Genomic DNA, 14,820 nt, shown 5'->3' with positions numbered 1-14,820 from the left:
AGAGTTAACAGCATACAACTTAGATCACAGACACATTTTAATACCTGATTCTGAAACATAGAGAGAGAAACAAGCAGAAGGACTGTTCTGAGTTCTGTGTTACCAGAGAACACCAGAATCGGCAGGTCTTCCTGGTGCAGTTGGTGCATTATATAATGGACCCTGTTAGGTACCAGGATGAAACCCTCAGAGACTGGCAGACCTTACACTGGTGCAGTGGGCCCTGGGTTCCTACTGAGGCATTCTATATATATATGTATTATTTATTTATTTAATACAGCAGCTGGATAGCTCAGTGGTTCACAGGGCGGTCAGGCAGGGGTAACACATATCCAGTGTGGACCCTTTGGCAAGTTACCTAGATGCCGCCGGTGAGTGAAACCACAAACTTAGGAGCTATACCGGGTCAACAAGGTCTGGGCTACTGGAACAAGACATCAGTGGACTACCAGGGAATATGGAACTGTTGGAATGCTACAAGTAACCCTAGTCAGAGGGGTTACATGCTGAGGATGTGGGATACATGGATACCTTGAAACACAACATCTACACTAACAAAAGAAACAACTTCTAGCCCGGTGTTCCAACATCCACAAACAGCAACTGCTATCACAACTAGAGATTGATGAGGTACAATGAAGACGCAACGGCAGGTCAGAGGGAGACTGACCTGAGATTGAGAATCATAACTAAGCTGGATACTGGGCAGATACCGTAGCAAAGATACACCTGAGACAGGTAGGGACAGCATAGCATAGCAGAAAGAAACCTCCTAAAGTGGCTGAGAATGACCCAACTAAGATCCAGATCCAGACTGACTAACTGGTGCTGGCTGACCAACCGGTTAACCACTGTGTTGATGGACAAACAGAAGAAGGCAGCGGTGATAGATGCTTTTTCTCATGCATGAATATGCCCAGCCCACATCAGCTTACAAGACACCACAAAATCATATATGCCAGCGTTAAAATACAGTGTACGCCTTTTCAAATAACAATGATCAATAGAGATACAAACTACAGGAAAATAAAAGGAAACAACAAATAAATAAATAAATAAATAAATACAATAAAAATCAGACAAAACCAGCTGCAAAATATTTCAGGGTTCAGTTTGAGCCGTTTGTCGGAACAATAGGTCTCTTCATATATAGTCTATACATCATCATAAAGTGGACAGTACAAAAGAAAATGGTTCTCACTTTCCACTTCACTGAGATCGCATACTTCACATAAACTGTTTTCCTCCTGAATGTTTTTGAATCACCAAACTCTCAACTAGGCAACTAAAGATCTTTGGCTTCTTCGAACAAAAGGTTCAGGAGAAAACTTTTGTTTAATATGCATATATGTCCTTAATTTTGGTTTTACCAAAATATTTTCAAGCCATTTGTCTTCATATTTCAATAGAAGCTTTTCTCTAATAGAGTTAAAGTTACCACACAGAATATTCATGTATTGCATGTCCACCTCCTCAAAGACTGTAAATATCTTTTGCTGATGGAGACCTTTTACACATAAATGGTTTATATATAACACAAAGATTATGTGTTTGTTTAAGGAGTGTCCTTGTTTGGAGGAGTTTTATAGTAAAACATTAACAGGATACAACTTCGGTCACAGTGGTTTCTCTTTTACCTGCAGGTGTAATATCTTTTAATACCTGATTCTGAAACAGCCAATAGAGAGAGAGAAACAAGCAGAAGGACTGTTCTGATCCTCCTTCTCTCGTCTGGTATTAATATAAGTGAACCTGGATGTTGACAGTCAGACGAGCCTTTTGTCAACACAACGAAGAAGGTAAGATGACACATTTACAAACATTTTATTGTTCGTTATACATTGCAAAAGATATTTCAGTAATCCCAAAATCAAAGATGAAATGTTATTCACACTTTTATCTACCAAAAAGACATTAAGCCCAATTCAATATTGCATGCTGCTAGCAATCACAAACCCAACAACCCTTTAAACAACAAGTATTAGAGCACTAAACTGCAGACAGTATACATGGATTCTGAAGCAAATCACGGTTCACACTCTTCATTCTGTGGGAAATAATGATGACCAGTACAGGAAGTGATCAGAAGAGACCGATCCAGACAGAAATGTTTAGGATTTAAAAACCAATGGACATAATGTTGACGACACTTTAAATGCTTTTTAAGCTGGGACTGTTTATTAACTACATGTCCCTTCATTGCACTCTAGTGTATGGTTTTATGGTCATTTAGTGAAGTTTAATCTTATATGTAGTGAGGTTTGATTCAGAATTAACTATATAATTTATATTGATCTGAATGCGATAATAAAACTGATTGGTTCCTGAATAATTGGGTCCAACTCCCAGCTGTGTATTAACTCTGCCCTCATAAATATGATCAGTTTAAACCTGTTAACTCCTGTATTCTGCTCTGTGTTAAAACGCAGTGTTTGGTGAGACATGATACCTTTATATTTTGGGTGTTTCTTTGTTAAAAACTACTTATTAACAATATGCAGATATTTAACTTTTGCTATTCCATTATACTACAATGAATTCTAAATGAAAAATATATTATTTTTAATAACTTAAGTGACTTTTTGTAATAATGTATAATCATTCTTGTAGACCTGCTGACCTTTCAGAGGGATCCCATCATGGATGTTGCTGATAAGCTTCTTGATAAGATCTTCTCCTTTGTGGAGCTACAAGGGGAAAGTGCAGACAAACTGAACAACCTGGCCAAAGAGCTGGAGGAGCACAAGATGAATGTAAACATCAGTAAGACTGTAGGTAGCTCTGTATCTGTAGGCGGTGCAGCAGCCATGACAGCAGCAGGTATAGTAACCATCTGTACAGGAGGAGCAGCGCTGCCTATTCTAGGTTTAACAGGAGCAGTCGTCTCAGGGATTGGTGTAGCTACCAGTGTCGGTTCAGAAGTGGCCAATGCTGTCCTATCAGGTTACGCCATGGAAGAGGCAGAACAGATTTCAAAGAAGATCCAGGACCTTGAAGAGGAAATCCAGAAACTTGTAGATTTACTGGCAGAGGAAGGAAAGAAGCGACAACAACAGGTTGAAGATTACGTTGTGGAGCAAATCCTCAGAGCGATGGCCAAACGCAGCGGACTGGTGTTGAATGACAAAATCAATCTGCGAAACATGCTATCTGCTTTGCCAGAAAATCCCATCTATGGGATAGGCACAGCATTAAGTCTTCTGGGAGTGTCGCTGACAGCATTGGGTCTAATTTCCATATTTGTCACAAAAGCAATAGCTAAGAAATATGGGACAACAATCATGTCAAAAGGTTTAACAACGTTGGTCGCTTCTGGAACAGCAACAGCAGCAAAGGCAGCTGGACGTGTGAGTATCAAAGACAGACTTTTCAAATTAAGAGACGTGTTTAGGAATATATGTAAATGTGCTGCAGTTCAGAGCCAGAAACAGCAGGAAGATGATTGATTCTGCAACTGACATGAAACACACTAATATCAAGTGTGACTTTTTCTAACTGCATGAACAACAAGATCGACTCCTTCTGCTGCTTTAAGTCAAACCAGCACTGTTACCTGTCATTAATGAAAGTGGAGACAGGAGCAGTTTAAATGTTTACTACATTTTCATCTTTAACAAATAAACCTTCACATTTGCCCTCACTGTTTTTGTTCTGCTCTTCTAATCAATTGCTCATTCTGTGAACACAGCGCCCCCTGCTGTGCTCTTCCAAGCACTGCACTGCTATAGTATTTCCTCTGATCTTCTGATTACATTTAACAATCAATGCTACTTAAATGTTTTGTTTTTAGGGTCAAAATATCATGTCTCATCCCAAGAATTAAATAATCAACCAAACTGTAGATTTCTGTCTGATAATTCAGTAGAATCTGGTTCAAAGCAACCAAACCAGTCAGTATCAGTAATAAAGTGCTTTCTTTGTTTTATGTTTCCAGGTGGGAGGAGGAGCAGTTGCACTTGTATTTTCAGTTCCTGAGCTGATTTCTGATGTTACAAACCTGGTTCAGAACAACTGTGAGACAGAAGCCAGTAAGAGTCTGAGAAAGACCGCTGAAGCCTTAAAGAAGGCCTCTGAAGAGATGAAACAAGACCTGGACCGAATCAAGTGAGTCTGAAAATGAACCTTATGTTCAGTTTAATGAACATAACTTTCTTAAGCCTGAAACATGTTAAAGTTTTCTCTTCATTTTTTTCACATAAATGAGAATCTATTAAACAGAAACATCTGAACATTAATTTAAGATGCATAATTAGAGCTTATTATTCATTTTAAAATATTTGTTCTGTTCCTCCTACAGAAAGTGGTTTGAGAAGTTAGCCAGAGTAAAACGCGCAGTTGAAAACACCAACAGAAGCTCTTATGACAAGAAGACACTGATTGACTTTGTGATAGCAAACTGTGAGGATGATAATGCTCGGCAATGGTTGAGACAATATCTGTCTGACGCTTTCTTCCATCTGGTGGACATGTTTCTTGACCTGATACAACGTGTCGAAGAGGAAAACAGTGACAGTGAAAGTATTGACATCATCTTTGTTGCACATGGATCCATCAGCGACTCAATGATCCCAGCCAGATGGCTGCTGCCTTGGTCCTCCATCAATGATGTGATCCTGTATTCTCCCTGGAACTGTGCCATCAATGCTGATGTAGCGTACGGTGTCGCTACAGGACGAATAAAGCCTCAACACAGAGTGTTTTACTGTAGGCCAAACCAAGGCTGTGGAGTTCCTGATGAAAATCATTGGCCCACACACCTGCCCAACTGCTGGAACTCAATGAGACGCACTGGAGACCTAAACATTCCCAACATCACACTCAGTCCTCTGGAACAAGGAGACTTCTTAGGATGGAACAGCTATTTGATTCTCGAACAACAACATGGTCAACCAGGAAGAAACCGCGTCGTCAGGCCGTTCAACCTCCCAGCAGGAAGCCCTTCTGTAAGAGTCCCGTTCTTCATTGTTACTCTGGCTCTGTCTCTGGTTCTCCTCTCCTCCAGGTTTAAAGTCACCGTCCATCTCACTGCCTGCCTGAGTGACCACTCTGCTGTAAATTTTAACCAGGAGTATCTGAGGCAGCAGTATGCCTGTTGCATCGACAACACTGCAATGACATGTTCATCAGACATGTATGATGGCATGGACGTGGACCAACACCTCCACAGAGCTTTTAAAGCTATGTTTGGTTAGACATCGTCTCTGTTCTCTGAGCAAGAGAACATCGAACCGTAGATTAAGTGAAGAAACTTTTTAATTTTTATATTTCAGTTTAATTTTAGTTTTCAGGGTAAATTTACAGTTTAAGTTTAGTTTTAGAGAAAAATCTGTTGATACATGAAATCTAGTTTCTTCTACTTGATGGCTGACAGAGTTTTGCTTTATTTCAAGATGATTTATGGAATAATTCCTCATTTAATAAACTTTGTGTTCACACTGAGTCATAAAGAAATCTGTAAATATTCAGCAGCAAAATATCAGCTTTTGGGCAAATACACATAAAACACCACTGTCGGATTTTTGTTTTCTAATATTTGTTTATTACTTTTTCTATAAATAGTTGATTGTAGATTCTGATTGATTGATTGATTGATTGATTGATTGATTGATTGATTGATTGATTGATTGATGCATTACTTTAACAAAACTGATTTTATACTGCTGACTTTAGTCTGTAAGAAAACAAACTGTAATAAAGTCTGTAAACAGAACTGATCATTCCCACATGAGAAAGCCAAGAGCTGCTCATCTGGGAATGTTTGGTCTCTTTATGATTTGGCTCTATATAAATAAAGATTGATTGATTGATTGATTGATTCTTCTGTGTTTTATTATGAGTGTTGATAAGAAACTGTGTATTTTTTATTTTCATTCCCACATTTATTTATATTGCACCATATGACATCATCAGTTATCTCAGGACTCTTTAAACCTGTAAAGTCTGAACACAGACTTGGTGGTAAAAAGTTTCACCCTAAAATCAAACACTAAATACACTAACACTGCACTAATGAACTGTTATTATAATTATATATTATAATATTATGATGTAATGTACACTTGGTAATTATTATGTTAAATATAAATAATGTGAACATGAATAATATTTAATCTATTTGGATCTTCCACAGATATTAATGAGTTAATAATATTATTATTAATCAGACTGAGCTGTAGAAAGAGAATCATCGTTTCCTGTTTAGCACTGACATCAATCATTGATAACTGATAAAGAAAATAACATTACATCATATCATAAACCACAAACAGAGCCTGGACTCATTTATACTGTATATTATTTACATGTATGTCATCACTAAAAGCATTAAAACAAAATGTACTCACTAGAAGAAACTGAACATCTTTCTCCTTCGAGCGTCTCTAGTCCAACCGAACACTGAACAGACTTTTTAGTTAATCCTACTGTTACGTTTCATGACCTGAAACACAGTGAAACATCTGCACCTGTACTCTGTTAATCTGGAGGAACGTCAGAGCAGCCACATCCTTCACTAGTCTGCACAACTTCAGGCTGTAAACATGTTTGTTTCTGTTGTTGGACATCTTAACACGAAGGTCTGACTCACTTTAGGAGCCAGTCTCAAGAGGGAACTGTAGTTTTTGGCTCCAGTTTTCAGTGCTGGAGGTTACCGCTTGGTGGAAACAGAGGTTCGAGGTTAAACACACCCAGTCAGTTCCGCTTCCAGGCTGAAGGCAAGTTCAAACCTATCGTGAGCGAAACGGAGACACGATGCAGAACCCTCAGTGAGTGTTATAAACAACCTTTATATGTTTTCTCCTCCTTTGTAATAAACACAGTAATCACACTGTGATCATTTAGACTTGTAATGCGGCTGCATGAACTCTTTGAGAGGAGTAAAGTTATTGGCGGGGAAGCAAAGAGGAGGCATTTCCTGTTTGCTTAATTCTCTGCAGCAGCTATGTGAACCGGCACATTTATCATACTCATTATTATCAGCATTTTCCTGCATGCTTCTCCTCCTGCAGCTTCACATGTAAACCAACCTGATATGTTTGGCCGAGAGGTTACTTGTGATGTGACTGTTGTACTTTAACTCATAAGGTTCATGCACTCAGTCAGTAATGAATACAAACGCTCATTATTAATCCATCTATCAAACCAATAACTAACACCAGTCACCATCAGACAACCTTATCATACTTTAGCAGGTAGCTGGTGTTTGTGTTGTGGTGATTAAACATAAAACATTTACACATTAGCAGTTTGACTTTAATACTACACCAAACTATGTCAACAGTCTTTTTATCTATTCAGCATCAATATAATCCTTAAACATAGACTGTACTTCTTCATTTTTCATTTTATGAAACACCAAAATCTCCAAATCCATGATTGGATCACATGTGCACAGAGGATGATACCTCGTACACAGGTTCCTGCTCATCCACTCTGCATTTAACACGAGAGGCTAACTGTGCCACACTTCTCTTCTCCTGTGCGTCTTTATTTAGCAGTAGACAGACAGGAAACATGGGGGGGGGGGGACATGCAGCGGCCGGGATTCAAACCGGGGTCGGGTGTGTATGTGGCTCTAACCACTCGACCACCTGCGTGTTTATGATTGAGCTCTTTTAAAGCACTTTAATTGTAATCTTTTATTTGCACTGAAGATTTACTTTTCCAGTTAGACCTGTATGACACTATCAATGAACAGTGTGTGTGTTTTTGTGTGGGCTTGTTTTGTATTTCTTATGAAATCAATCACCTTTTCATCTGGGTGGAAACAATGAAACTGGACATGTTCTCTGTTTCTAACAGGGAAAATGAGGTTGCAGAAGTGAAAGATCAGCTTTTGAAAACTCTGCAAAGTTTAAAAGAAGACGATTTCAAAGGACTAAAATGGCATTTGGAAAACTCCACAAAAATCCCAGCTTCCAAACTGGAGACAGCCGACAGGCGGGAAACCGTGGATCTGCTGGTGCAGACCTTCCCTCAGCAGGCGGTGAATGAAACTATAAAATGCTTACAGAAGATCAGGAGAGGCGACCTGGTGGAGAAGCTCTCATGCAGCAGCCCAGGAGGTTAAGCCCTTTCACACTTTTACATACAGTACTTACTTAAAGTATTTACTTACAGTATTTTTACTCTTACATTTGCACCCAAACCTGATCTTTCCCTACATCTAACCAGCCTTTAACCACAATGTTGTCACATCATAAAACATCATTATTGTTGTTTTCAGGGATTGAGAGGAACAATGAGAGCAGCTCAGGTCCTTCTGTTGAGGAGCAAAATGTTGCAGCTGGTGAGTCAACACATACATCATAACATACATAGGGATGAAAAGTTTTACCTTTTGAAAGGTGCTGTACACAAAAAATACATAACTGTCAACATTATTTTATCGCCACAAATTTAAGCTTTATGAAGAGCCCTCACACTCAGAATCTTTCAAATGTATTCTCACATTAAATCAACTACAGTGAACAAATGGAGATAAAAAGATGTTTGAAATTAAGTTTGTCATTTAAAGTCTGCTTTTAATCAATTTAGATTAATTGGTTAATAAAATGAGACCAAAGCACTGCTGCACAGAGGACAACAACTGACTGTTTCTTTCTTCTTTTGAAGATCAACCGAAGAACAGGCGACTTCCCGAGGTAAGAGTTATGAAATTAATGTTAATGATGAAAACTGCACTTTGCACACAGTCTCACATGCTGGTATTAGTTTACATGTATTTATGAAGTAAGTTAGTTTATAAGTTAGAAGACACATAGAAATATTATCTCAAGATAAATCTACACCCACATGAATCAAGATATTTGCATTTATGAAAACAGTTAAATAAAACATTGATCTGTAATCTGTCTGATTTGAAAGGCCATCGTAGAAACGGTGGCTGCATCCAAGGAGCGGGGAGGCTTGTCTCTACCTGACCTTTATAAGGCTCTGGCTGCCCAAGGCTACGATGTGGACAAGATCATGGGCCGCATCATTACTGCCATTAAGCAACTGGTGGAGAAAGGGATTCTGGTCCAGACCAAAGGGACCCTAAAGATGAATAAGAAAGCTGACACCAAGGCCAAGAAGCAAGCAAAGAAAACCACTCCTAAAGCTGAGAAGCCCGCCACACCGAAAAGTGCAGCCAAGACACCTGCAGCCAAGACACCTGCAGCCAAGACACCTGTAGCCAAGACTCCTGCAGCCAAGACTCCTGCAGCCAAGACTCCTGCAGCAAAGACACCTGCAGCAAAGACACCTGCAGCCAAGACTCCTGCAGCCAAGAAACCTGCAGCCAAGAAACCTGCAGCCAAGAAACCAAAGACACCAGCCACTAAGAAGTCCCAGAAGAAGATGTCTGCAGTGACCAAAAGAGCAGCCAAAAAGGTTCCTCCAGCCAAGAAAGTCCGTGCAAAAAAGGTTGCAAAGCTCAAAGCCAAGAAGGCAGCACCCAGGAAGAAGTGATGTCACCAGTGATGCATCAGGGCTCTGACTGGGTCTATAGTCCCCCCCCCGTGTTTCCCTGTTTTCCTGTGTGTCTCCATCTCCCTCGTCTTTTTCGGTGTGCGTAGTGGGCTCAGCTTTCCTGGTGCCTGGTTCAATGTCACATCTGTCTGCAACCAACTCACAGCTCCAGTTCTTCGGCTTTCCTACCACTCATCCCCAGATTGGTCAGTCAGCTCAGTGGCAGCTACTCTCTCTCTCTCTCTCTGGTGGCAGCTCCTCCTAGTCCACCAGCTGCTCCTCCTAGTCCACCAGCAGCTCCTCCTAGTCCACCAGAAGCTCCTCCTAGTCCACCAGCTGCTCCTCCTAGTCCACCAGAAGCTCCTCCTAGTCCACCAGCAGCTCCTCCTAGTCCACCAGCAGCTCCTCCTAGTCCACCAGCAGCTCCTCCTAGTCCACCAGCTGCTCCTCCTAGTCCACCAGAAGCTCCTCCTAGTCCACCAGCAGCTCCTCCTAGTCCACCAGCAGCTCCTCCTAGTCCACCAGCTGCTCCTCCTTCCACACACAAACATCCTCCATGTGTTTACTGTCCAGGCCTCGCTCAGATGACATCATGTGACGGAGGTGACTGTTATGTTCGTGTTTTAAAGTATGAGGTCAAGATTCCAGTTAGCTTCTTTATTTGTCCAGTTAACAACTTACATGTGGCTTCTTGCAGAATACTCTTACTCTACCAATTACCACGTACTGTTCATTAACTACTAACCGCTATTGCCGCCTAGTGGACAAACATGTTATAACATCCAATCATAACAGTGACCGTGTTTTCATGGACTTCCTTCAGGTCCAACAACACTTTCGTAACACTGATGATGCGGCATCGTAACACCAAAACAACCAGAATCATTCCAGCAAACATCCCAGCGTTTACAGCAGGACTGTGTCATATCATACCAGGCACCATGTTACCGAGGAGGAGGTACTAACAGCTGGTGATGTGTAAACAAATGACTCATTGGAGCAGGAAAAGAGTGAAGCAACAACACACACTCTCTACTTCTCTGTTTACCATAGATGAGCACACACACTCTCCCTCTCCACACATCACATTTATATAGTTGATGGGACAGCCGTAACTTACCTACAGGTCTTAATAGTCGGAGATTTCCAGGGAAAACATTACCTAGACTACTGTTATGATTACTGTGTTACTCCTATTATACTATAATGCTGCTGCTGCCACCTGGTGGCCATAGATCCACATTTAGAATCAATGAAAGCAGCTCATTAGAAAAGGATGGAAAATGTGTCACATCCTGTGTTAGTTTTATTTTGGAAGGTTGTTCTCTCCTTGTGTATTTTGTTAGTTTTACTTCCTGTGTTTCCCCTTCCTTGGTTGATTGCCTCATGTGTTTCACCTGTCTTGTTTCTCGCACCTGTGTCCTGTTAGTTATTACATCATCATGTTTATATAGGTTTTGGTTTCCTGTTCAACCTTTGTCTGAGTCTCTGTGTTTCTGCTGTGGAGTTTTTGCCAGTGTTCATTCGGCCTGTGTTTTTCTGTTTGAGCGCTTTATTCCTGGTTTGGCCAATAAAGTGCCTGTTTCCTGAGACTGTCTGCATTTTTGGGTCCATCTGCGCTGCTCACCGTGAAAAATGTCCTCCATGTTGCACTGATAAAACATACAGTATTATATTCTATACTGTCATAAATATTGTTATTGTACATTACCTCAAAATATTGTGATATCATTGTGAGGCTTTAAAGCTTCGTTCACACCGCAGGCCTTAATGCTCAATTTCGATTTTTTAGTTTGGCTGTTCATATTACACTTTAAATGTCCTGCAGTGAGCCGCATGCTCAGTTGATCATTAATGACGTCACGCACAGAACGGTGAAGTTACATTTATGGTCTAATGTTAAAAACTGTTGTGATGTTAAAAAGGAGGAAGAGGGTTTAATTTTTAATTTACTTTAATGATGTCTTTATGCGGATCATTAGCTGTGTGTTGCTCCAGAATAACATCAAAGTCACATTAAATGCGACTTTAACTGTTCAGATTGAAGTCGCATTAAAAAATATCCGATATGTATCTGATTCAGTTTCACATTTGAAAGCGGCCTGAATCGGATTTGGGTCACATTAGAGCAAACAGATCGGATTCAGGTCACTTTTAACTGCAGTGTGAACGCAGCCTTACCCGGGATTTCCACCGGGTCCGTCAGCGGCACCTTACAGCTGCGACACAGTTTAGCTCCGTCCTCTGCCCAGCGTCAACTCACACCGGGAGCGTTACAGCAGCGGAGCGGTGCCTTGCGAGCCAGCAGTATTCCCGCGAGATCCCGCGAACTGGGTGTATAAAGTCAACAACTAGAAACAACTGGTTTCTTTGCTTCTCGGACGTGAAACGAGACCCTTTGATCGATTGACTGCTGACCTGGGGCCACCGGTTATGACGTAATGTGGATGTGAGGTTGTGATCTGCGCATTGTGTTTTATTTTGAAAGGGGACGGAAGTTTTATTATGCCGATTCTGTGTCTGACTTCCTGTCTGGTGCAATCTGCTCTGTTGAGCTTGTCGCGAGTTAGAAACGTGTCCGTGAAAAATAGAAATGCTGCAGATTGATAGTGCTGCGGCGCGGAGAGCTCTCATTGATTATAGTGGTACCTATCAGCTCCGGTGACCGCGGCGCAGCTGTAACGTGCCGCTGACGGAACCAGTGGAAATTGGGCTTGAGTCACAGTCTGCTCCCCTCCTGTTCACCTGGACTCTCAGCTGCACCTCATCAGTCATCTACACAGTTTCTATGCAGCTCCTGCTCACTCCTGACAGGATTGTCTTTGTTTTCATGCCAGACTTTCCAGCTCGGTTTGCCTCTGACCTCTGACCTCTGACCCGGTAACGCTCCAGCCTTCGGTCTGCCGGCTCATCTGCTGCAGACTCTGCTTCGTCTTGGAGCACAGCCTGACCTGAGTACCTGTTCAGTTACCTTGCTGAGACTATCAATAAGGATCACTACAACCTGCTTCCCTGGTTCACCTCCACCTGTTTTATCACCTCCACCTGTTTTATCACCTCCACCTGTTCTATCACCTCCACCTGTCCTATCACCTCCACCTGTTCTATCACCTCCACCTGTCTTATCACCTCCACCTGTCCTATCACCTCCACCTGTTCTATCACCTCCACCCGTTGTATCACCTCCACCTGTCCTATCACCTCCACCCGTTGTATCACCTCCACCTGTCCTATCACCTCCACCTGTCCTATCACCTCCACCTGTCCTATCACCTCCACCTGTCCTATCACCTCCACCTGTTGTATCACCTCCACCTGTTTTATCACCTCCACCTGTTCTATCACCTCCACCTGTCCTATCACCTCCACCTGTCTTATCACCTCCACCTGTCCTATCACCTCCACCTGTCCTATCACCTCCACCTGTTCTATCACCTCCACCCGTTGTATCACCTCCACCTGTCCTATCACCTCCACCCGTTGTATCACCTCCACCTGTCCTATCACCTCCACCTGTCCTATCACCTCCACCTGTTGTATCACCTCCACCTGTCCTATCACCTCCACCTGTCCTATCACCTCCACCTACTCTATCACCTCCACCTGTCCTATCACCTCCACCTGTCCTATCACCTCCACCTGTTCTATCACCTCCACCTGTTTTATCACCTCCACCTGTCCTATCACCTCCATCTGTCCTATCACCTCCACCTGTTCTATCACCTCCACCTGTCCTATCACCTCCACCTGTCCTATCACCTCCACCTGTTCTATCACCTCCATCTGTCCTATCACCTCCACCTGTCCTATCACCTCCACCTGTCCTATCACCTCCATCTGTCCTATCACCTCCACCTGTTCTATCACCTCCATCTGTCCTATCACCTCCACCTGTCCTATCACCTCCACCTGTCCTATCACCTCCATCTGTCCTATCACCTCCATCTGTCCTATCACCTCCATCTGTCCTATCACCTCCACCTGTCCTATCACCTCCATCTGTCCTATCACCTCCACCTGTCCTATCACCTCCACCTGTTTTATCACCTCCACCTGTCCTATCACCTCCACCTGTCCTATCACCTCCATCTGTCCTATCACCTCCACCTGTTTTATCACCTCCACCTACTCTATCACCTCCACCTGTTCTATCACCTCCACCTGTCCTATCACCTCCACCTGTTTTATCACCTCCACCTGTCCTATCACCTCCACCCGTTACACTTTATACCCACCTGTAGTTTCCAGCTCACCAGTTAATGGGAGCAGATCTGCCCTCCAGCTGTTTCTCCTCCTGATTTAATAAAAATATTAAAGTTGATTGTATGTTGCTGCTGAAGCTTCGGTGTGTTTCCTGATGAGCTCAGAATATTAAACCTGGACTTCATGACGACCAGCAGGTTTGATGTTTGAGACGTTAAAGTTGACAGTCTGGATTTAAACACTGCAAACTCTGAAAGAGCCAATCACACATTTCACACATTCAGCTCTTATCTTCAGATGTTCAAACCACAGTTTAAACTTTCCTCCTCCTCAGCTTCCTCATGTCAGAAGTAATCCAGAGTTTGTGGTTCTGGTCGGTCCAGCTGTATCTGAACAGTCCTTTAAAGCTTCGTACAGTCAGAGCTCGAGATCAAATAATATATAAAATAATCAATGTTATTGTTCCAGCATGTAAAGTATGTGTCAATGTGACATAATAATAATAATAATAATAATAATAATAATAATAATAATAATAATAATAATAATAATAATAATAATAATATGTTTAATATAATAGTATAACACTTGGTCAGTGGTCATGTATAAAGAATATAATATAACAAACAAGGTTAAAAAATTAAAGTAATGGAGTACTGTAGTACAGTTTGAGGTACTTGTACTTTACTGTAGTATTTCACGTGATGCTACTTTCTACATCTCAGAGGGAAATGTTGTACTTTCTACTCCACTACATTTATTTAACAGCTTTAGTTACTTTTCAGATGCAGATTTGACACAATGGATAATATAATATATATATAATATATAATATAATAATAATAATATATATTATATATATATTATATATATAATATATATAATATAACAAGCTTTATAAATACAACACATTGTTAAAGATGGAACCAGACAGCAGTGTGTAGTCGGCTCACATCTCAGATCTATGAGTTGTTAACAGCTCCTCTAAACTTCTCACATGCTTTCATTTCTATAAATGTTCAAATGATCCAATATTTCAGCAAAAATCAAAGATTAGAGAAAAAGTCCAAAAACTGAAAACACATTTGTGTATCAGAACTTAGTTTGTTCTTCTTTCCCATTAATCATCTCACCACCCCTCACATTTATCTGCTGACCCTTTGGAGG

At 41.3% G+C, this 14,820-nt stretch overlaps 2 protein-coding genes across 2 annotated transcripts; both read left to right on the top strand.

The window, feature by feature from the left end:
* The first annotated feature begins 2,639 nt into the window (after positions 1-2,639).
* Positions 2,640-5,192, top strand: LOC133999184 (uncharacterized). Its single transcript, XM_062438370.1, has 3 exons — positions 2,640-3,347; positions 3,935-4,104; positions 4,298-5,192. Exons 1-3 carry the CDS (start codon positions 2,640-2,642, stop codon positions 5,190-5,192), a joined length of 1,773 nt encoding a protein of 590 aa, XP_062294354.1.
* A 2,809-nt stretch (positions 5,193-8,001) lies between these two features.
* On the top strand, positions 8,002-9,699 carry LOC133999183 (histone H1-like). Its single transcript, XM_062438369.1, has 4 exons — positions 8,002-8,032; positions 8,225-8,287; positions 8,614-8,642; positions 8,866-9,699. Exons 1-4 carry the CDS (start codon positions 8,002-8,004, stop codon positions 9,448-9,450), a joined length of 708 nt encoding a protein of 235 aa, XP_062294353.1. The 3' UTR covers positions 9,451-9,699.
* The last annotated feature ends 5,121 nt before the right edge of the window (positions 9,700-14,820 follow it).

The sequence above is a fragment of the Scomber scombrus genome, chromosome 18, assembly GCF_963691925.1.
Source record: "Scomber scombrus chromosome 18, fScoSco1.1, whole genome shotgun sequence".
Taxonomy (NCBI): Eukaryota; Metazoa; Chordata; class Actinopteri; order Scombriformes; family Scombridae; genus Scomber; species Scomber scombrus.
This window is presented reverse-complemented; position numbering and strand designations above follow the sequence as displayed.